Genomic DNA, 23,331 nt, shown 5'->3' on the forward strand with positions numbered 1-23,331 from the left:
GCCTGTTTAAAATACCCCAGTAGCTGCTATTAGGGCCTTAACCACTAATATTGAGTAACTTGTTCAAGGTCACACAGTTACTCATATCCAGAGGCGAAGGTGGGCCGGGAAGAGGAAAGGAACAGATGGTGAGAGCCCCTCAGAATCGGAGTCTACCAACTCCCACCCCAAATGTTTCAGAACCATGGATAGTGCTGAGGTTTTCAGTGCCCCGGTGGTGGCTCCAGAGGAAGTGTAGGTCAGAGTTGGGGTCTGGATGAGGTTCCCGACCAGCTCCAGGCTGCTCCAATGGGGCGGGGGCCGCCCGCAGGGCCGGGCGGGGCTGTGCTGCCATCTGGAGCCGCTGCCGCCAGCGGCCACTGTCAGGGCGCGAGCAGCGGAGCGCACACAGGGCTGGAGAGAGCACCGCTGCCTTGGCACATGGGCCGGCCTCGCCGCCGCCCCTAGCTCAGGCGGCCGGGGTCTTGCGGCCCCCCATCGCCCACCGCGGCTTTGGCCACTGGACTAGCCATGTCTCTCAGCGGAGCCTCGGAGCGCAGCGTCCCGGCCACCAAGATTGAAATTACTGTGTCGTGCCGGTGAGCGGGCCGCGCTAGGGAGGGTTTAAGTACTGGCAATGCCCCAGCCCCACGCAGCTGCGGGCTCGGGGTGGGCAGGGGGCTAGACCACAGAGGGGACCACCAGAAGCGGGGAACAGAGAACCGAGGCTGAAGGCGGGAGTCATTATCACTGGCAGGATGGGGGGGGGGTGTCTCCCTGGGCAGCCCCACCCTATAAAAGCGGGCTCAAGCCTACCAATTCAAAAGGTGGGCTGCAGGGATTCCTTAAGAGCTGGGCCACAAGGGGCCAAAGTTCTGGGGCGAGCCGCCTCCTTGGTCCTTGGAGACTGTGTGAGCACATATGGAGCCAATTGGCAGAGATTTCTGGTACCGTCCCGAATGCGGAGTGTGGACCCCAACACTCACTGGGAATAGCAATAGGGAGGGAGTACGATTTGAATCCCAGGTCTCTTCCGGGTGCCCGGTTTAGGACTGTGTCAAGGTGGTGGGCTGCAGAATGAGCTAGCCCTCTGTCCATCTGTTGGTTGCTTTTCTCTAGGAATCTGCTAGACCTGGACACCTTCTCCAAATCGGACCCCAGTAAGCGGCTCCCGGGCCTGGAGGAAGAACGCGGGGTGTAGGAGCGGGTGGGGCGGTGAGGGGTGCGGGCCGACCTGACGAGCTCCCCTCCCCTGCCCTCACCCGCAGTGGTGGTGCTCCACACGCAGAGCCGGGCCAGCCAGGAGTGGCGGGAGGTGAGTCCCAGAGCCCCAGCCCAGCTCAGGGCCGCTCCGGGGAACCTCCAGCCCGGCTGCCTGCGCTCATCCTCCGTCCCCCCGCCCAGTTCGGACGAACGGAGGTGATTGACAACACACTGAACCCAGACTTCGTGCGCAAATTCGTCCTCGACTATTTTTTTGAAGAAAAGCAAAATCTCCGCTTCGATGTGTGAGGCTCCTAGAATCCTGTCTTGGTCTACCGCCCCTCCTCCCCAACCTGGATCAGCCCGGAATTCTGCCTGGCCCCGCCCCCCAGGCCTTACCTTCCTACCTGGCTCCTCCCCCAGGCCCAGGGCCCTCTCCAAAGGGCATCCCTCTGGTCTTAACCCCACCCCCACCCCCAGGTTGGCTCCGCCTTAGGCAGGATCCGTCCAGTTCCTCCCGAGCCTGGCTCTATGCACAACCCTGCCATCTAATTTAACTCCACCTTGGCCTCGGGCCCCCTCCCCCACCAAGCCTCCACCTTGTCTTCACCCCAAGCATGACCCTCTCGACCATGACACACGTCCCAAACTAGACCCAGGTTGAATGGGGGTTTACTGCCCCGTTCTCCACCTATAATCTTAACTAAGACTGAACCTAACCTCTTCCCGACTTCCTCCAACCCAGCCCCACCCCACACCGGTTCCACTCTTTTCCCAGGTACAACGTGGACTCCAAAGCCAACATCTCCAAACCGGTAAGCCAGCAGCGGCTGGCAGGTTGCCTGGGCACAGAGAGAGGCTAACCTGAACACTCCCCACCTGCCCACCAGCCCTTCTTAGGTTCTGGCCCCTCTGGCCTCCCACCAATCCCCACCCTCCCTTGGTCTGCTCCAGCCTTATTCACTGTGGTTCTTCCTTCTCTGCCTACCTCCTGGGACCTGCAGAAGGTGAGGATGCTGTGGGCTGCACCGGGAAGAATTTGGTTGGGAGATCATCAAGAAGCAGAGAACACGTGGGGCTGTGGCTCTGGCAATGGCCCTCTGTCACCTGCACTTTGGAGTTATCTTGGTCAAGAGCAGCAGCAGCAGCAGCAGCAGCAGCAGCAGCGGTGGTGGCGGCGGCGGGTGGGCCTGGGACTCAGGGCCCCTCCCCGTCTGGCTGACTCCCTGTCTTGGCACAGGATTTCCTGGGACAAGCGTTCCTGGCCCTAGGAGAGGTGATTGGAGGCCAGGGCAGCCGTGTGGAACGACCTCTTACGTGAGCTGAAGGGGAAAGGGTCCGGGGCGGGGTGGGGAGGGTCTCTCTGAGTTCCCCCTCCCGGCAGGATGCTGGCAGAGTATCTGTGGGGCCTGCAGAGGTGTCCCAAGAGGACCTTTGCCTAGCTCCCTTACTGCTGTAGAAAGTCTGATCTCTGTGCAAGTCTATCTCAGGCTGGACCTGTCTCCTCTCCCTTCTTTTTCCAAGTCTGATTCAGTCTTGAAGGCTTTCTCCCAAGCCCCACTCCAACGGGAAGCTTCCTGGAATAAGGTCACATCCTCAGGTCTTGCCACTATACCCACTGTACTGAACCTGCCTCTGTCACCCACTGTTTAATGGGCTAAAATTACAAGTGAGCCAAGCTAGTTGGAGGGAGGAGGTGGAAATTAGTGCAAAACAGACAGTAGAAATAGTAAGTGATATCGGAGGGAGGAGTCAAAGAAAGGGCAGGTGGGAGAGAGGTTTTCAATCATTTGGTCAACTGGAAGGCAGTCACCCTGCAGCAGTACCGGAAGGGGAAGCGTGAGCTTTGCAGAGGAAACAACCCTAATCAACCCACATCACAGCAAAGCATCGTGAGAGAGGGACAGGCCAGGAGGCAGAGATTAAGAGTTCCCAGATCATGAGGGGTGCCACGGTCTGACTATGGTGACCACTGGGTTAAGAATAAACCCTGGCTCAAAAAAAAAAAAAAAGAAAAGAAAAGAAAAGAAAAGAACAAAAAGAATAAGCCCCGTGTGGACAAAGACAGAAGCAGATGGCAATCGGAAAGCAGTCGTTGTAATCCAGGGAGGATGCATCAGTGGATGGGGAGCTGGTCACATTCTGGATGTACTCTGAAGGGGAAGCCAACAGATCCTAACCCCATTAAACACAGGTGGGCAAGGAAAGAGGCAACTGAAAAGAGGCCAGGGCCTTCATCCTGCCTGAGCAGCAGGAAAGATGAAATTGTGCTACCAACTGAAATGATACGGTTTTGGGTTTGGGTTTTATAATGAGCATGCTGCCAGGCAGGGTGGCCCACCCCTGTAATCCCAGCACACAGGAGGCTGAGGCAGGCAGGTTGCCACAAGTTGGAGACCTGCCTAGGTAACATAGTGAGCTGCAGGCCAGCCTGTGCTACAGAGTGAAACCTTGTCAGAGAGAATGAGACAGAGGCAGAGAGAAAATATGAGCCAGTTTGGAGGGAGGGAATTCAGCATGGATTCATGTGTTCTATTAGATTCCAAGTTTAAGATCAGATTCCCCCACCCTCACATTGCAAGGGGGAAAACCTTTTCTTTTGAAGAAAGGTACTGGAGTGTAGCTTGGTGGTAGACTGTAACCTTACTATATACGTGGCCCTGGGTTTGATCCCAACACCATAAAACGAAGGAAGAGGGGGAAGGAGAGGAGAGGGGACCAGCCACCCCTAATGCAGCTGCAGCTCACCTCAAATGAAATGAGAATTAGAAATTACCTTTATATCACTGCTGGCTCTGACAGGAAGAGGTGCAGGCTAGAGAGGTTTAGGAGAAGGTGGGAAAGGGACATAGGGGCCAGAGAAATTTCAAGGAGTTTTTGCTGCAAAGGAAGAAAAGGAGACGTGTATGTGGCAGACCTGGGGTCAGGAATAGGTTTCCAGGGCTGGTGACATGGCTCAGCGGATAAAAGCGTTTGCCACCGTGCCTGATGACCTACATGATAGAAGGAGAAACCAAATCCCACAAGTCACACACACACACACACACACACACACACACACACACACACACACACACTGTAAAATAATACTCACCTAGTAATCCCAGCACACTTGGGAAGCTGAGGCAGGTTTTGGAGTTCAAGGTCAACCTGGGCTACATCATGAGAACCTTTCAAGAGAAAAGAAGAGATTTATAATATTTAAAATTGTGTTTTTAAATTAGCATACAGAGTAATGGGTTTGCTGGTGGCATCTTTGTATCAATATATAGGTTTATAATTTTCCAACATGAGAAAAATCATACCACATTTGTAATTTGATGTGGCTGAGCCAGTAGAGACTGAGATGCTGATGGAATACACGGAAGGGGAAACCAGGCAGGTGTGGTAACTCAGGCTTACAATCCTAGCACTCAAAACAGGACTGCCGTGAGTTTGAGGCCATCCTAGGCTACATTGTGAGTTCCAAGCAATCCTTAGCTATAAAGAATCTCAAAGAAAAAAAGGGGGGAGCATTTCTGGTGTGATGTCCTTGTGCAGACAAGACCGAGAGCGGGTAGTAGCTAGCAGAGGGGTAAAGAGTCACGTGACAGCTCATTTATAGCAGCTGTAGGAAGGCTCAGCCATGTGGGTGAAGATGCTGGCGGCAGGGTAGCATGGCGGTGGGTGGACCATCTCTTCTGGTTGCTTCAGTTCTGTCAGCAAGTGGGAAACCAGGTCACGGGCTGGGAGAGGATGGGAGGAGACTCTGATGCTTTGAGGAGAGAGGAGCCACTCGTCTGGGTAGCAGAACCGGAGAGAGAGGCCATGAGTGCTCCGTAGGGTTGCTGGGCAGTGGTCAGGAAGAACCTGAGGTTTGCGGCCACGTGTCTGAAATGGAGACTGGTCAGCTAGATTGTGTGGCCATGCTCTCTGTGTGTGCAGGAAGGGTTAGGTAGCTTGGGTTTAAGCAGGGCTGGGGGTCTGCACATGAGTACGGTAACGTGAGTGAGAGCAGCGATGCAAAGGAGTCGGGAAAGGGTGCAGTTCACCCTGGGTGAAGAGGGCACGGGGAACAAGGAGAGAAAGGGAGGCAGTGGGTCAACAGCGGGATGCTTCACTGTGCTGGCAGCAGCCCCGGCCGCCCGCCGCAGTACACACCCTCCCGTTAGCTTGCAGGGTCAGGATTTGAAGGAACTAAAAAAGGTAGCTGGGAGGTGGTGGCCCACGCCTTTAATTCCAGCATTCAGGGGGCAGAGGCAGGTGGATTGCTGAGTTTGAGGCTAGCCTGGATCTACAGAGTGATTTCCAGGATGGCCAGGGAAACCCTGTCTCAAAAAAACAAAAAAAAAGGGAGGGACTTAAAAAGCATTTCTTTTACTTATTTATTATTCTTAATTTTTGTTGTTGTTTGAGACCAGGTTTCTCTGTGTAACTGTCCTGTTGTCCTGCAACTCACTCTGTAGACCAGGCTGGCCTTGAACTCACAGATCCACCTGGTTCTGCCTCCCAGTGCTAGGATTAAAGTCATACACCACCACGCCCAGCTGAAACAGTTCGTTTTATTTTATTTGTTTGTTTGTTTCTCTAGTAATCCAGGTTGACCTTGAACTTTCTATATACAGGAGCCTGGCCTTAATCTCTTATCTTTCTGCCTCGGCCTCCCAAATGCTAAGATTGCAGGCATGCATCACCACATTATTATTATTATTATTATTATTTATGAAACAGGTTTTTTGGTTTTTTGTTTGTTTATTTGTTTTTGTTTTTATTTCATGTGCATTGGTATGAGGGTGTCAGATCCCCTGGAACTGGAATCATAGACAGTTGTGAGCCACCACGTGGGTGCTGGGAACTGAACCTGGGTCCTCTGGGAGAGCAGCCAATGCTCTTAACTGCTGAGTCATCTCTCCAGCCTTGAGATGAGGTTTTTAATGTAGCTCTGGCTGGCCTAAAACTTGCTTTGTAGACCAAGTTGGCCTCAAACCTCTAAGACCCCCTCTGGCTTCCTGACTACTGTACTTAGGTGTGGCCTACCATGCCCGCTAAGCTCTCTCACTTCAAAGATGGGGGGAAGTCACATCGTAAGTTAGAGCCAGGACTTGAACCCAGGACTCTCCTTTTCCATTTGTAAGGGGGCAGACGCACGTGTGCCACAGCACACACGTAGAGGTCAGAGGATGACTGAGGGAGTTGTTGAGTCCCTCCTTCCACCAGGTATGTCCTTCCCTTCTTCAAAAGGCAAAGCAAGCGTTTGCCTCTTGGCGTAAACTGAAATTCCTCTCTCATTCAGAACCGCCCATCACACTCCACTTGTCTGTAGTGTCTGGCAGGCCACACCCCAGAAGCTCCCTGAGGGTGGAGTCTGGCAGATCTGCGGAGCCCGCTGGCCCCTCCCAGTCCAGCACCTTGCTTGGCCTGGCACAGGCCTTTCAGGGCTGTTTGAAGAGTGCACCCTTCCCATGTACAAGGCTTACAAATCATGTGCCTTCCAGGCACACGCGTTCAGATCCCTTCACAGATGCTGGCCATTCCCATTTCATAGAGAGAAATAATACCCTAAAGGAGGAGTAAGTAAGTAAGTAAGCCGGGTCAAGCAGCTTGAAAACAGTAGACTCCACCCTGAGTCCACTGCAGGCCTTTGTCACACTGTGTTAATGTGACGCCACCCCCAGGCTAGTTTCCACTTCCCACCAGTGCACCACCCAAGTCAAAGCCAGAATAGAAGAAGGGCACACTTAGGGGATTGTCAGCAAATGGAAAACTGAATCCCCTGGCCCACACAAACCCAGAGGGATCACCCAACTCTGCTGTTCCCCCGTCACCCCCATCTCTCTAAGGGCCCTTTTCTGCTTCCAGGGGTGTGCCAGGCAAGAAGTGTGGGACCATACTGCTGACTGCTGAGGAGCTCAGCAACTGCCGGGTCAGTGAGGGCCACATGCTAGACCCAGACTCCTCCATTCCCCAGACTCCCTCACTGGACCCACTGCAGGCTCTGGGCTAGTTGGGTCTCACCAGCCCCACTCTTGATCCTTAGGACATTGCCACTATGCAGCTGTGTGCAAACAAGCTGGACAAAAAGGACTTCTTTGGGAAGTCAGATCCTTTCCTTGTGTTCTACCGGAGCAATGAGGACGGCACGTGAGTCACCCCCATACAGCACTGGGGCCAGGATGTGGTTCATGCTTAATGAGTGGGGGATCGTGGAAACCTCCATAAGGAGTGGTCTCAGTGCCACTCCAAGGCACTTCCCAGTTTCCTGCCTCCCTCCAGGTTCACCATCTGCCACAAGACAGAGGTTGTGAAGAACACACTGAACCCCGTGTGGCAGCCCTTCAGCATCCCTGTGCGGGCACTGTGCAACGGAGACTATGACAGGTCAGGGTCAACACCAGCTGCACTCTCAGGGGACCGGGACGTGAGTGAGGCTCCCTCTGAACAAAGATGAGGTCCCTGAGCCCCAGAATGAGGATCATAGATGAAAGAGCAGGCGAACAATGAGTGAGCAGATACAAGGATAGATGGTCAGATGGGTGCGTAAACTGGGGATGGTTGAGTGAGCGTGGAGAAACTGATGTAAGCATGGAAAAGGAGACTGGTGGGTATGTCAGCAGATGGAGAGAAAGAAGATGGATAATTAACAAATGGAGATGTGATAGATGAGGATGTACGAGTTGATGAATGACGGGAGAGAGGCAGATACTTGAATGAAAAATCAAGTAGACTAGAAAAAGGACAGGTAGAATGACAAGTGGATTGATGGCCAGACAGATGAATCATAGATGGATGAATAGATGGTTAGTGGATTGGATGAATCAGGTGATGGATGTGTGTAAAGTAGGCGGCTGACCCAAAGGAACTCATGAGGGGGTGGGTGGAGTGGGAGGACTGAAGGGCACCTGAATGGATGGTTGTGTAAATGAATGGACAGAAGTTAATATGGTTGGGTATTTAATTGAGTAGGTGAACAGATAAGATGGGTGCTTGTATGTAGTAGAGTTAGTGAATGATGGGCTGTATAATTTGATAGGTGAATAAAAGGATAGGTTAATAGGGAATTGTATTGGCATATATATGTATATATATATATATGTGTGTGTGTATATATGTGTGTGTGTATGTGTGTGTGTATATATATATATATATATATATATATATATATATATATATATATATATATATATATGAGTAAACGGATGGCTACACAGATAGTTTGATGGGATAAACTTAACAGATATATGAGATAGGGGACAAAGTATTTGGATCCAGGTGTGGTGACACGTGTTTGTAATCTCAGGACTCAGGAGGTTGAGGCAAAAGGATCTTGAGTTTAAGGCCAGCCTGAAGGAGAAAAGGAAGTTCCAAAAGAAGGAAGGGAGGGTAGGTCAAGGTCTTTGGAAACAGAATATCTGGGTTTAAATATCAGCTCAGTCACTTACTGGCTACAAAATCTTAGCCAAGTTGCTTAGATTTTAGAGGTGGAGAGTAGGGGATGGTACATAGTAACAAAAGCACAGCAATAGTACTCATAGGGAATATCTGTTACATTAAATGAGACAGTCTAAAAGTGCTAAGAACACTGCCTGGAATAAAGTGAGATTCAAATGGTAAGAGAGTGTGTGTGTGTGTGTGTGTGTGTGTGTGTGTGTGTGTGTGTGTGTGGTTTCCTATAACATCAGTTGTAACAAGTCAGGTACATGCATGAGCTGAATGAAAGGGTGGACAGTTGAAAATGAACAATGACAGAAGAACCTATAGATGGATGGGGGAGTGGCTGGGGTTTCTTCGGGTTTGGCATGTACACACAGCCCATGTTTGGATTTATCATGTGCATTTCAGAACAGTGAAGATCGACGTGTATGACTGGGACCGGGATGGAAGGTAGATGAACGAGCTTTGTCCTGTGCTCACTGGAGCAGTTCCTAGACCATGTGGTACAGTCACTAGAACCTCAAAGCAGCTCTGGGAGCCAGAGGGTGATGACAGCCACACAGCTCATCTGCTAGACAGCTCTCTCGTCACTGTCTTCTGCCTCCTCCTTCCCCATCTGGCCCCAGCCCTACTGCCCTGTAGCCCAAGTTAGGAAGCCTGGGCAATAAAAGCCCTAGGATTCTGCTCTGGCTCTACACAATTACCCACCCATGGCCTCATTGCAGCCACGACTTCATTGGCGAGTTCACGACCAGCTACCGGGAGCTGAGCAAGGCCCAGAATCAGTTCACAGTGTATGAGGTGAGGCCATGGCCCTGCCATTTTGCCAGGCACTCTGTCCTAGGCAGCTGGGTGTAACCATCACTGTGACCATCCTCTACTTAGGTACTTAACCCTCGGAAGAAATGCAAGAAGAAGAAATATACCAACTCGGGGACCGTAAGTATTCTGGACTCTGGCCTCCCCAGACCCTTGTGTGTCTCTCAGGGGTGACAGGCATGAGAAGTGGGGGTAGGACAAGGCAGTGGGCACAGGTTATCTAGGACAGTGATGCTGAGGAGAAGGTAACACCGTTGGACTTCTTGTTTTTGTTCTTTCTCACCCAGGAAAATTTCCTGTTGTTACACTTCTGCAGAATTTAAAAAAAATACCCTAAGTTGCATTTCCAAATTTAAAATGCTTTTGGAAATCCCAGGATGCACCTGACAGCTTCTCTCCTTATTCTTACAGAGACTGAGCAGGGTGGGAGAAGCTGGGAAGGAGCGGAAACATGCATGTCCCATCATGCACTTTTCTCCAAAGCTCCACTCGGTTCTCCTCCTCTGCCACCTCAGCTGTGCTTGCAAAAGTGCCAGGGCTGCCTCTTGTGTCCCCAGGTGACGCTCCTTTCCTTCTCGGTGGACTCGGAATTCACTTTCGTGGATTACATCAAGGGAGGGTGAGTCATGGGCCAAGCCAGCAATGAGTTTTCTCACCTGGGAATGGTCAGGGCCCAGTGAACTTCGCTTCTCTGAATTTCACTTTTCTCCTATGTAAAATAGATATTTTAGTTATTATTTCAGGACCATAGAGTGACATTAAACTACACACAATACCCTAATCATGAGAATAATCATTTAATTCTACTGCCAAAGTGTGACCCATGGGCCGGCAACAGAACCAGTACTTGGTACTTGGGTTCCACCCAGACTGCCTGGATTACGGTCTGCAGTTTAACATGAGTCTATGTCTGGGAAATACTGATGTCATTGATATTGGACCCTCACTAATCAACCCATCTACTTCTCCACTAGGACACAGCTGAACTTCACGGTAGCTATTGACTTCACTGCTTCCAACGGTGAGACATGGCTGAGGTTGTGGGAATGAGCAGAGTAGAAGGGATTCTTTAAAGCTTGGCCTAGATTGCTACCTGGGAGAAGACTTTAACTACCCAAGCAATCTATGCTTAGGTAAAGCCAAGCCAGGATGGCACTTGGACAGGAGTCATGAAGGGAAAGTGCTGGCTGCAAAGGTGGACAGAGGACACAGGCATGTGATGGGGATCCAGTCAGATAAGGTGGAAAAGCCAGATTGCTCAATTGGCCAGTGAGGAGGAGATGGACAAGGTGGGAGAAAATGGGGTTATCAGGAGAGGATAAACGGACTGGTGGGTGGGTACTTACAGGGATACATTAATAGGTAGTAAATGATGAATCAATAAATAATGGATAAATCATGGGGAGAAGGATGGGTGAGTGAATGCACTAAGGGGCATGTATGTGTATGTACAGGCACACAACTGTTTTTAGATGAGGAAGCAACAGGTAGGTAGGTACATTAGCTAGGAGAATCAGGCAGGGGAGTGGATCCATATGAGAAGGGAATGGACAGGGATGGCTGAATAAATGGGATATTATAAAGATAACAAGGAAGAGAAATGACAGGTAATCAGGGGGCTGGCTGCATGGATAGACAGGCAGACAAGATGATACCAAAGTAGATGGATAGGAATGAATACGTAGGTTGAAAACTGCATTTGCCACCTGGCAGATGGGTTGGAGGATGTGTGGGCAGACAGGTGACCACGTAATACAGTGTATAAGACAGAGAAGTAAGGGAGAGTTTCAAGAAGGCATATGAACAGATGGGTGAGGAGTCCAGGGTAGAGGCGGGTAAATGGACTGGGGGGTGGATGCACACAAGGAGAAGCAGGTGACTCTGAGACCCACGCTCCTGTGTCTCCCCAGGAAACCCCCTACAGCCCACCTCACTGCACTACATGAGTCCCTACCAGCTCAGCGCCTACGCCATGGCCCTCAAGGCGGTGGGAGAGATCATTCAGGACTACGACAGTGACAAGCTCTTCCCCGCCTATGGCTTTGGGGCCAAGCTGCCCCCAGAGGGGCGGATCTCTCACCAGTTCCCCCTGGTACAGTATGGGCCAGAGCCGACACGCAGTGCCCCTCAGTTGAGGGGTCACTTCTGCTAATGCTTTGTGAAGGACAAGAAGAGCCGAGAAGGAGCTGTGAGACAGTGACCCACAGGGTCAGGGTGGAGGGTGGGCAGTTTGGAGAAGAGCGTGAAAGGGTCTAGGGGTGGGAGTGAGCTGGGATCAGAGCGCTCCTGGGTGTCCACTGTGTGGTCTTAGCTTGGCTGCACCTCCTCTTTTGGCAGAACAACAATGATGAGGACCCCAACTGTGCAGGCATTGAGGGCGTGCTGGAGAGTTACTTCCAGAGTCTGCGCACAGTGCAGCTCTATGGGCCCACCTACTTCGCTCCTGTCATCAACCAGGTGGCCAGGTAAGGGACTGGGCGGCAGTGAGAGGGCAAATGACTGGGCCCAGACACAGGCAGACCTACTCTGAATGAGCTTGGACTTTGGAGAGAAGGGGACATGTCCAGTGTACCTGTGATAAGTGTTCAGTGTACAGTGCTCCAGGATCAGGTACCAAGATGGTACTCTGCCTGTGCTTAGAAAGAGGGTCAAGAAACATCAGCTGTGGCCTGGGAGCCATATCCCAGACCACAAGGTGGCTTTGATGGCCTTGACTTTGCCTAAGAGAGAGAAGAGTCTGTGGGACAATGAAGGCACCAGCTTTGCAACTAGACATGGGTGTGGGCCTGGCACTAGCAAGGTGACCTTAAGTCACTAGCTTTGTTTTTCTTTTTCTTTTCTTTTCTAAAAAAGGGTCACATGTAAGCCAGGCTGTCCTGGAACTTGCTATGTTGGCAAGGCTGCCCTTGAAATCCCGATCCTCCTGCCTCCACCTCCTAAGTGCTGGAATTACAGGTGTGACACTACCATGCCAGCTAGCCTAGCCTCTGTCTCAGTGACTGTTCTATTGCTGTGAAGAGACACTGTATCCAAGGAAACGCTTATAAAAGGAAGCATTTCCCTGATGGCTGGCTTTCAGTTTCAGAGGTTGTCCATTATCATCACGGCAGGGAGCATGGCGGCATGCAGGTGGACATGGTACTGGAGGAGTAGCTGAGAACTCTACATCCTAATCCATAGACACAGAGACATGCTTGTCCTGGCATGGGCTCTTAAAGCCTCTAAGCCTATCCCCAGTGACACACTTCCTCCAACAAGGCCACACCTCCTAATCCTTCAAATCCTTCTCAAATAGTGCCACTCCCTGATGTCTAAACATCCAAATATATAAGCCTATGGGGGCCATTCTTATTCAAACCACCACAGACTCTTTTTTTGTTTGTTTGTTTGTTTGTATTTGGGGGTTGTTGTTGTTGTTTTGAGACAGGGTCTCAGTATGTGGTCCTGGTTGTCCTGAAACTCACTCTGTAGACCAGACTGGCCTGGAACTCACAGAGATCCTCCTGCCTCTGCCTTCTGAGTGCTAGGGTTAAAAGGATGTACCACCATTGCCTGGCTCTCTTCCTTCTTTTTGTCTGTCTGTGTTTGAGACAAGATCTCACTATGTAGCCAAGGCTGGTCTCTATCCCCAAATACAGTCCCAGTGATCCACCTTCTTCAGCCTTCCAAGTGCTGCCAGGACAGGAATGCGACATCATGCCCAGTGATATTAACTTACTTGCAGAGTTATTGTGAGGTTAGATAGCAAAAAAAAAGAAAAAAGAAAAATTACTAGATAATGATTTCAGAGGTAACAGCATAGAATCTGATCCATAGAAGGCACACCAAAGGTGATATGTTGAAAACTATGCAAAATTTCAGAATAAACATGAGCAACGAGAACCCAGCTTCACCAGCCAGTGGTGTCGCACACCTTTAATCCCAGAACTCCAGAGGCAGAGGCAGGGGGATCTGAGTTTGAAGTCAGCTTGGTCCACATAGTGAATTCCAGGCTAGCTAGGACTACATAGTGAAACCTTCTCTCAAAACAATAAACAAAGGAAAAGGAAAAGATGGAACATGTTACAATCAGATCACATATAATATTTCACAAACAATTTTTATCACTAATTTTGAAATCTGATCATTTTTGTTATTGTTATTAAACAGACTTCTTGGAGATTATCTTGGGCAACTACACTGATTCATTCACTCATTTATTTAGTAAACATTCATTTAAGGGTAATTCTATCAAAAGTGCAGATTCTGGAGTAGAGTTAATACATTAGCTCTCCCTCTCCCTCCCCCTCCCCCTCCCCCTCCCCTCCCCCTCCCCTCCCCCCCCCCCTCTCTCCCTCTCCCTCTCCCTCTCTCTCTCTCTGAGACAGAATCTCATGTATCCCAGGCTGGCCTTCAACTCACTGTAGCCAAAGATAATACAGACCTTCTGATCCCCCTGCCTCTGCTTCCCTACCTTCCCAGTGTTGGAATTACAGGTGTGGGCCACTATACTCAATTTATGTGGTGCTGGGGATCAAACCCCGCCGGGTGTGTCCTAGGCAAGCTACCAGCTGAACTATTCGCCCCAATACATTGGTCATACAGTGTCATATGCTGGCTTTGTGGCTTTGGTCAGTTCTCTTACCACTCTGTAAAATGAGAATGGGAATGCTAAGAATATTTACATTGCAGGGTTGTTATGAGAACTCGTTAGCATACGTCAAGCACTCACAAGAGGGCTTGCCCTTGGTAAGCGCTGTAACAGTAGTTATTACTGTTCCCATTATTATCATCATCACTATTCAAAGGGCAGCCGCTGTGTGCTCAGTTCTCTGCTGGGGCACTGGGGACTCACAGATGAATCGGATTTAGTCCTTGCCCTCGGGAGCTCCCGCCTTGGTGCAGGAGACAGAAATATAAATAAATCATCACTTCTGTAGGCCAAAGCTCCCCAGAAATTTCTAGCAAGTTGCCTGGTGGCAAAAGTAAGACACTGCATTCCCTGGAGGTGTTAGGGGGAGATAGAGGGCACAGTTGAAAGCAGTCAGACTGTGTGGGACTTTGAAGTCTAGTGTTTCATCTTACGAACGCACGCACACTTTCTATTCTTCCCCCATTGTGTCTGGGTTTGCTCTAATTATGTTTTTAAACAAGGAGCTTTGAGTGCACTTCATCCCCCGGCTTCATCCCCACCCAGGACAATTCACCCTTGGGTCCCCTCAGTACCCTCAGGGTATGAGGCACCTCTTGGGGAAGCAGAACACCCATCTCAGTGACCGGGGCCGCACCCTACAGGGTAGGAGTACAGGTTACCCTGGAGGGCTGCTCAGCTGGGACCACAGGACGAGCCAGCCTTCATCAGGAGCGGCGCGAGTAAGCCTGGCAGTGCTGATAGCACATGAAAGCACAGAGGCACCGAGCGACAAGGTTGGGAGATGCTGGGTGCCTAGATGTACCAGGGTCAGGTGAGGCACGTGGCACAGTGTGCAGGAGCAGGCCAGGGCAGACATGAGGGACACCGGCTTCTTTGCCCCGGGGGACTCTGCTCAGTGTTTCTGAACTTTGGTTTCCTCGTTTTAAAAATAGGATGAGCTGGGTGAGGCATGTGATGGTCTGAGCCTTTAGAGGCAGGCGGATCTCTGTGAGTTCAAGGACAGTCTGGTCTACAAATTGAGTTTCAGGCCAGATGGGGCTACCTGGTGAGACCCTGTCTCAAACAACAATACCAAAAAACAAACAAAAAAATATATACAGCAAGCAAAATCCTTCCTGAGTGCATGCTCAGCACCAAGATCTGGGAGCACACAACGCAGGTTACAGTGACTATCTGTGAAATGAGCGAGTGATAAAGGATAGCACCGGGCCAGGCTTCTGATGAGGATGGGTCAGAATGCAGGAGCGCACAGGGCTTTCTCACCCACCCCGACTCTGGACCTCAGCACACCATGCCGGACCATCTAACTCTTCCCTGTCACCACGCCTTTCTCAATCTCCTGAGACCAGAGTAAGCTACCAGCACTAAGAAAATACCCCACACTGATAGAAGTGGACTACAATTATGCTTGCCAATATGGTATTCAGCAGAGAGGGAGCCCTTAAAGGTAACTAGAGTGACTAATGAATGCAATTTTTCATTTAGTTTAACTCAGTTGGTTTAAATCTTCACATTCACATGTGGCTAGGGCCAATGTACTGGGCAGCACAGATCAGCTGTTTCCAGTCCACTTAGGATGTGAGGCTGAGGTTGGGAGGCCAGGTAAAGTAAGTGGGTAGACTGAGGGATGCCTGAAGTCCTTTTCTGAGGGAAAACTTCTGACTTCAAACATTGATGATGAGAGGAAAGGGGTGCTGATCCACTTGGAGGATCATTACTGTGATCCAGCCCCTGAGAGGTGGAAGCAGGCAGGTGGGTCAGTCAGTGTCTGCTTCAGCTACAAAGAGTGAGACCCTATCTGAAAATCATATAGAGAACGGAGAGATGGCAGGCAAGGGCAGTCAGGTCTGCCCAAGAGTGTGGGATCCAGAAGCCCGTATGGTGGCTGCTACTCATATGGTGGCTACAGAAACAGGGTCTGAAATGTGGCCATGGAATCTCTGGTGGCCACTGCATACAGATCTTGGTCTTTCATGTAGGGCTGCAGCCAAGATCTCAGATGGTTCCCAGTACTACGTTCTGCTCATTATCACTGATGGCGTCATCTCCGACATGACACAGACCAAAGAGGCCATTGTCAGTGTGAGTCTGAGGAGGAAGGCCTGGTGGTGGTGGTGGTGGGGTCACTGTCCATCCAGTGAAAGTGCTGAGGTGTTTATTCCGTGTGTATCCTAACAGCTTCACCTGCCAGTTTCAGAGATGCCTACTGGCTGGGGCACAAACAACACTTGCTTTTGACTCTCTAGGTCCCTGCATGATGCCAGATGAACCCACTAAGGAAAACTGAACTTAAGAAATGCTAGTCTTTTTTTTTTTTTTTGAGACAGAGTTTCTCTGTGAAACAGTCCTAGCTGTCCTGGAACTTGCTTTGCAGACCAGGCTTGCCTCAAACTCACAGAGATCCACCTACCTCTGCCTCCCAAGTGCTGGGATTAAAGGTGTGCACCACCACTGCCTGGCAAGAAATGCTAGTCTTTTTTTTTTTTTTTTTTTTGGTTTTTCGAGACAGGGTTTCTCTGTGTAGCTTTGTGCCTTTCCTGGGACTCACTTGGTAGTCCAGGCTGGCCTCGAACTCACAGAGATCCGCCTGGCTCTGCCTCCCGAGTGCTGGGATTAAAGGCGTGCACCACCAACACCCGGCAAGAAATGCTAGTCTTTTATAATCAGCAGGAAGCATGCCTGCCATTTGTCCCAGGGGGAAGCCCCTTTCATTTTTTATTTCTTTTTAATTTTATTATTGTTTTGTTTTGTGACAGGGTCTTACTAAATAGACCTGGACCCCCATATAGCCTACACTGGCCTGAATCTTCCTGCCTCAGTTTCCCAAGTACTGGGGCTGTAGGTGTGAGCCACCATGCCTTGCTATTTTTGTTTGTTGGTTCATCGGATTTAGAGGGGATTTTGGTTTTGGTGGTGGTGGTGGTTGTTTGTGAGTCAAGGTCTAACTATGTAGCTCTAGCTGGCCTGGAACTAGTGATATAGACCAGGCTGCTCTCAAAATCACCTTGACCCTCCTGCCTCTGTCTCCCGAATCTTGGAGAACAGGCGTGGTACACCATGCCTGATATGGCTATTTTGCTGTCATTAGGGTTTCTTGGGTTTTTTGTTTGGTTTTGTTTTTCTTTTGAAGATGGGGTCTTACATTGTAGCTCAGACTGGCCTAGAATTCATTATTTATTCATTATTTAATCCATGCTAGTCTGGAACTTGTGGTGGTCCCCCTGCCTCATGAGTATTAAGATCATAGATGAATGTCACCATGTCTAGCAGGAAAACCTTTTTTAAATGATACTGGAAATATTCAAGGTCTGCCTGAGCTACAGAGTGAGATTTTTGTCTCAAACAAACAAACAAACAAACAAGATAATGGATATAAATCAACTGGCTGTATGTTCCATCAGAAGGCACCTGTTATGCATTCAGAGACATTCTGGAACAAAAAGTAGCAGTATCTGTGCTCACGGGAGCGTGTGACACACACTGACACCGCCCCCGGTCACTGCCCTGTTACAGCTGCTTACTCAGCCATTCCTCCCCCACAGGCCTCCTCACTGCCCATGTCTATCATTATTGTTGGTGTCGGACCTGCCATGTTTGAGGGTGAGTAGGATGGTGTGTGTCTGTGAGTGGGACTAGGAACTGGAGAGAACAGGAGGGATCTAGGCACTCAGGCCCTCCTCACAGACAAGACAGACTGGCACCTTGGTGAAGTCAAACATGTTTCCTCTCCATAACCGTGGTTGATGAAGTTAACACTTTCCTCTGCCTTCCCAGAAGGGGGCATGCAGGAAGGAAGGCATAGTAAGGATAACAGTAAAAACCCCACACCACTGTGGAATGCAAGCATCAGGTCTTCTCATGAGGACTCTGAAGGACTCTAATGGGGGAGGGACAGAATGTGCTGGAGTTGAGAGAGCCATCCAATGATGCCTGTCTGTCTATTCTGCAGCAATGGAAGAACTGGACGGTGATGATGTTCGTGTGTCCTCCAGGGGACGCTATGCGGAGCGGGACATCGTTCAGGTAGCCCTGAGAGTAGTGAAAGCCAAGAGTTAGAGTAAGGGGAAGGAAAAGCTTCCTAGCAGCCACTCTCCTTACCCCTTCCTAGTCACTACCTTTCCCCCCTCACTCTTTCAAACCTTCCTCATTCACAGAGCAAGTTCCTTTTTTGTTTTTGTTTTTGTTGTTGTTTTACTTGTGAGACAAGATATTGTTAGGTAGCACAGGCTGGTCTGGAACTCCTGATCCTCCTTCCTCAGCCTCCAAAGTGCTGTGTTTACAGTACTGCAACACCACACCAGGCTTTGAACAGTTCTATTGGGGGCGGGGGATTAAGCAGGTTGTACAGTATAGGAGAGCTGTTGGGGTCCTCGAGTCATCTGACAAAAGGCCACCATTCACGTATGCAATCAACAAGAGCGTTTATTTACTATACCAGCCTATGCAGGTCATTCACCTGTACAAAATGGCAACGACCCTGAAAGAAGTATGCAGGCTCCTTTTAAACACAGCTAAGGGAAGTTTCAGGGACCGTGAGGTCATCTTAAACGTAATTGTTTAAGCATGCATCAGTTACATTAGTATACTTTTAATTGGCTGAGGTTTTATCTTTGGGCATATTTGTACAAGCTTGGGCAAATCCAGACGTGACCCAGAAGAGGGGCTGTAGGACTTGTCCTTGAGATATTGTGGGTCTGACTGTAGACCTTGTGTTCTCTCCCTTGGCCCTGAATGTAATTTGTTGATAAATGGCCCTTTGTTGGGAGAGACACCTGTTTGCCCCTCTCAGAGAACTGAAACCTAAATTCAGTTGTAAAAAACGGGAGAGTTTAACCTCATCAGGGGCCAAGTCCCTGCCCTCTAGTGGAGATGACCAGTATTACACAGACAGCCAAACAAGCAAATGCTGCTGCTGACAGCCAACCAGTCAGGCAAGGCTTGTGATATTGGTATCAGTTGAAACCTGAGGAAGATATCAGCTTTACAGACAGAGGAGGAGCATGTAAGACCTGCCAGAGGCTCAGGCCAGGCTGGCAAGATTGTCTGCCATGGTGAATATCTGAGGTTTGAAGGTTAGAATGCATTCTCAATTATTTATCCATCCATGTATTTATTGTTTTGTTTTTAGACAGAATCTCACTATGTAAGGAACTTCCTATGTAGCCTTCCTACGAGCCTAGAGTTCATGGCAATCCCACTGCTTCAGCCTCCTAAGTGTTAAGATTACAGATGTGTACCACCATGCCCAGCTCAGGCTACATAGTAAAAGGACTTCTCTGGCTGCTGCCCTGTGGTGTGCTGTGGCAGGGCCATGGAAAAGCCAGGAATCCATTAGCAAGCATCAAGGATGACTGGGGACTGGTGGAGACAGAACAGTGGCCATGATCAGAAGCAGCCAATGCAAACGATGTCACATGGCCGGGAGGCAGTTCCGTTGGTAGAGGACTTGTCTAGTGTGCATGAGGCCTGGGTTTGATCTCCAGTACCGCCTAAACCAAGTATGTGCCTGCAATCCCAGCACTCAGGAGGTGGAGGCAGAAGGATAAGAAGTCCAATGTCAGGCCAGTGAGGTGGGTTAAATGTACTTGCTGAGCAAGCCCGGTGATGTGATTAGATTCCTGGGATCCCACGTTAGGAGAGAACCCTCTCTAAATGTCCTCTGACCTCCACGTGTGCACTGTGGCACACTCATGCCTGCATTCACACACGCACATTGAATACATACAGTAATAATAACAATAATAAATAATTTCTTCAAAGTTCAAGGCCATTTTGCTATACAGTGAGTTCAAGGCCAGTGTGGGGCCTATATGAGACCCTGTCTGAAAAAAAGGGAAAAATGTAGTAGAGCGGTGAATGGAGGTGTGTGTGTGCATGCACGCCTGTAATTCCTGTCTTCAGAGCTAAGGTAGGAGGACCGAGAGTCCCAGTCCAGCGTAGGCTATCTCAAAAGAATAACAGAACAAAATAAGATACCTAAGAACATGCTACAAGACTTGAAGACTTGTCAAGACAGTGATAAGGAATTGAGGGGCAACTTTAAGGATGAGTCTCAGTTTTCTAGTGAGAGATGTCCTACTGACTGGGTAGGGAGAAGCTAGAGGACGGGAGAGAGCAAGAAGAGCTGATATTCAGTTGGTAACACTGGGCTTGGGGGATCTGTGACAACCAAATGAAGAAGTGTTAGCAACTACATATGTGGTTCTGGGCCAGGGTTAGGCACAGTGGCCACAGCCCTAGCTAGTTAGGAGGCTCACAACACAGTTAGAGCCCATCTTGAAACAAAACAATAAGATAAGAAGCCAAGGCGAGAGGTAAGTATGGGGCTCTAGGGGGCACTTTTCTTCCTTCTTTTCACTTCTCCCTCCTTTTACCAACCTTCTTTCCCGGGCAAACTGCTCCTTCCCTTTCAATCCCAACAACTTGCCCTCTCTCCCAATTTCCCACACACACACTCTTTGCTAGCACTCAGGAGGCAAAGGCAGGTGGATCTCTCTGAAGGCCAGCATAGTCTATATAATGAGTAGCTAGAACTACTCTATGATAGCCAGGGCTACATAGAGAGACCCTGGAGGGGAGGGAATGGGTTCAGAGCACAGGATGACCCAAAGGAATGGGAGCTGAGGTGGAGTAAAGCTTCCAGAAAAGTAGAAGAAAAAGAGTGTGGTGTCAGGAGTGGGATTTGGGCTGCAGATGTGATTCAATGGTAGAGAGCTTGCCTTGCATACACAAGATCCTGGATTCAATCCCCAGCACCCCACACAAAGAAGTGGGATGTATTCAGAAAGATGACATTCAAGTGTAATAAGGCTAAAGAGATACTCGGCAAGATGAAGACTGGAAATTACTACCCACTGCACTAACTTAGGGCTGTTGATGACATTAGCAAGAGTAATTTCAGTGCCGTGTGAAGCCAAGTTAAAATGAGTTGAGGGTGAACAGAAAGTGGGGGCAGAGGCAGGGAGTGGGTGGGGAAAACATGTAGAAAACAGTTCAATATTAAGGGAGAAGAATAGTGATACTTGGAAGCGATGTTAGAGATCAAAGATGAAACCTGAGTGCCACCCACTCCCTTGGCCAGAGCCCTCAACTCCTTTCTTGTCTGTCCCAGTTTGTCCCATTCCGAGATTATGTTGACCGATCGGGGAACCAGGTGCTGAGCATGGCACGACTGGCCAAGGATGTGCTAGCTGAGATCCCGGAGCAGCTGCTGTCCTACATGCGCACCAGGGACATCCAGCCTCGCCCTCCACCTCCCGCCAACCCCAGCACAACCTCAGCCCCAGACCAGCCCTGAGGACTCCCCATATCCAATGCTTAGCAGTCTGCTTACCTGCCCACCCACTGGAAGCTAAAGGCACCTGGAGTTCTGGACCTCACCAGAAGAGCCAGCTAGGTCGGTCAGCGCTGGCTGACAAGCTCTTCGCCCCCTGACTACAGAGAGGCCTGGCATGATCACCACTTACCTGCTTCATGCCAATAATAAAGCTGATCTTATTCCATCTCTGTGTCATGGGTGTTGGAAAGGGAGACTAGGGGATCCAGAGCCTGAGGACTCACCTGGAGGGGAGGGAGCAAGGATAGCTTCAGCTAGGTTAGTGTTCACCCTAACACACTGATCCAGTCACTTCTATATAAAATTTCAAATAGCTTTAAAAAATGTGTGTGTGTGCTTCTACATTTTTTCCTCAGGAGACCCATAGCTTTCATCAGATTCTCAAAATCAAAGGGGTTCCTCACCCCAAAAGAGCTGGCTTTAAGACAACTGTGCATCCTAGTGGTACAAGCCTGTAATCACAAGTTCAAGGCCAGTGTAGGCAATTTATTCAGCCCTTATCTTAAAAAAATTAAAAAAAAAAAAAAAGATGATGGTGCACATCTTTAGTCCTGGCACTCAGGAGGCAGACAGAGGCAGGCAGATAATCTGAGTTTGAGGCCAGCCTGGTCTACAGAGCAAGTTCCAGGACAGCCAGAGCTACACAAAGAAACCTTGTCTCAAAAAAAGAAAAAGGAAGAAAAGCTGTAGGGGTGATAAAGCTCAGTGTAGATTCTTGGCCTTGTATGTGCAAAGTCCTCAGTTCGATGGGGAAAAAATCTATATAAACTCTTCTGTTCATTTATTTTGGTTGTTTTGTTTAGATAGAGTCTTGCTTTGTAGCACAGTCTGACCTGGAACTCATAGCAGTCCAGGCAATCCTAACACAGTCCTCTTGAATGCTGAGATTACTGGCTTATTTTGAATTTTCTGGATGAGTATAATAGCTAGTATTTTCTTTGCAAATACGAGTCTTATACATTAGACACTGTTAGGCGATTTACAGACCTCATCTGTTTTTTTTTGGTTTTTCAAGACAGGGTTTCTCTGTGTAGCTTTGTGCCTTTCCTGGAACTCACTTGATAGCCCAGGCTGGCCTCGAACTCCCAGAGATCCGCCTGGCTCTACCTCCCGAGTGCTGGGATTAAAGGCGTGCGCCACCACTGCCCTGCTAGACCTCATCTGTTTTAATCCTTACCATGACCCCGGGGCAGAGGTACTATATATTATCCCCATTTAATAACGGGGAACAGAGACTCGCTGTACCAAGCCATTTCTTTCATAGAAATCCCGGTTTTACTCCCGACTCCACGATTTAAAAAATAAACAAGTTCCTGGAGTGCCGGTTTTATTGATATTTGTTGAGGGAGGGGATGTGATGTATGAAAAGGTGCGCTTTAGGGTGCTGAATACCAAGTCTTCATGAAGATAAAACCACGTTTTCGGGGACTCTATCACCTTGGAAGACTTTCACACTCTTCAACGACAAAATTGTTAACACTGCTTAACAATGATGACCCCTGACGTCCAAGTTCTCTGAAACCCCCACGAATTGACAGAATTTTCGAGCTCCAGGTTTACAAATAAGGAACCCGAAGAAGAATTCAGCAACTTTCCCACGTTCACACTAAAAGTGTCAGTCATAGTCAATGGGCTGTGTGTTTTGACACCGTTTTGCTGATTGGAAAATCAGCAACCCGAAACCATGTTGTCTAACGCTGCCAATCTAAAACCCTCCGCTTCACCGTACTGCACCGGGAACCTCCCCAAACTCAGTTCCCTCGTCGGGGCCACGCCTTTCCTCTGCGGGGTTGCCTTTCCGTCCTACACTACGCCTGCAGCCCCGCCCCTTGCTTCCCTAAGCCCCGCCCTTTCCCGGCAGCTCTGCGGGGGTTCTTTCCCCAGTTGTGGCTTGATCCGGGACTCAGCTCCACCTTCCAAGCTCATCCAAAGCTCCGCCCTTTCTCCTCCG

General features: G+C 49.6%; 1 protein-coding gene and 1 long non-coding RNA gene across 5 annotated transcripts in view; one reads left to right on the forward strand and one right to left on the reverse strand.

Annotated features, from left to right (window-relative positions):
* The first annotated feature begins 336 nt into the window (after positions 1 to 336).
* Cpne9 (copine family member 9) lies at positions 337 to 21,546 on the forward strand. 2 transcript variants are annotated; one of them, XM_076567577.1, is made up of 20 exons: positions 337 to 578; positions 1,099 to 1,139; positions 1,248 to 1,294; positions 1,384 to 1,487; positions 1,961 to 1,997; positions 2,423 to 2,499; positions 7,021 to 7,084; positions 7,199 to 7,302; positions 7,435 to 7,539; positions 9,001 to 9,042; positions 9,318 to 9,393; positions 9,478 to 9,531; positions 9,969 to 10,030; positions 10,386 to 10,432; positions 11,322 to 11,503; positions 11,749 to 11,876; positions 16,024 to 16,126; positions 17,587 to 17,644; positions 17,994 to 18,067; positions 21,156 to 21,546. In XM_076567577.1, the coding sequence occupies exons 1-20, from the start codon at positions 511 to 513 to the stop codon at positions 21,339 to 21,341; spliced, it is 1,659 nt and encodes a 552-aa protein (XP_076423692.1). In that variant the 5' UTR covers positions 337 to 510; the 3' UTR covers positions 21,342 to 21,546. The 2 variants fall into 2 exon arrangements, with proteins under 2 accessions (XP_076423692.1, XP_076423693.1); XM_076567578.1 differs by lacking the exons at positions 337 to 578; positions 1,099 to 1,139; positions 1,248 to 1,294 and having other exon boundaries at positions 1,961 to 2,189.
* Positions 709 to 23,331, reverse strand: part of LOC121828082 (uncharacterized) — a 42,227-nt gene continuing 19,604 nt past the window's right edge. Inside the window, exons 3-7 of one of the 3 annotated variants that reach the window (XR_013050067.1) lie at positions 21,511 to 21,604; positions 10,068 to 10,120; positions 4,277 to 4,352; positions 2,171 to 4,062; positions 709 to 1,156 (exon numbers count right to left, since the gene is read on the reverse strand). This is a non-coding gene — a long non-coding RNA (uncharacterized LOC121828082). Of the gene's footprint in view, positions 1,157 to 2,170; positions 4,353 to 10,067; positions 10,121 to 21,510; positions 21,605 to 23,331 lie in introns of all 3 variants that reach the window. The other 2 variants (XR_013050066.1, XR_013050065.1) reach the window with 2 other exon arrangements.

The sequence above is a fragment of the Peromyscus maniculatus genome, chromosome 3 (genome assembly GCF_049852395.1).
Source record: "Peromyscus maniculatus bairdii isolate BWxNUB_F1_BW_parent chromosome 3, HU_Pman_BW_mat_3.1, whole genome shotgun sequence".
NCBI lineage: Eukaryota > Metazoa > Chordata > Mammalia > Rodentia > Cricetidae > Peromyscus > Peromyscus maniculatus.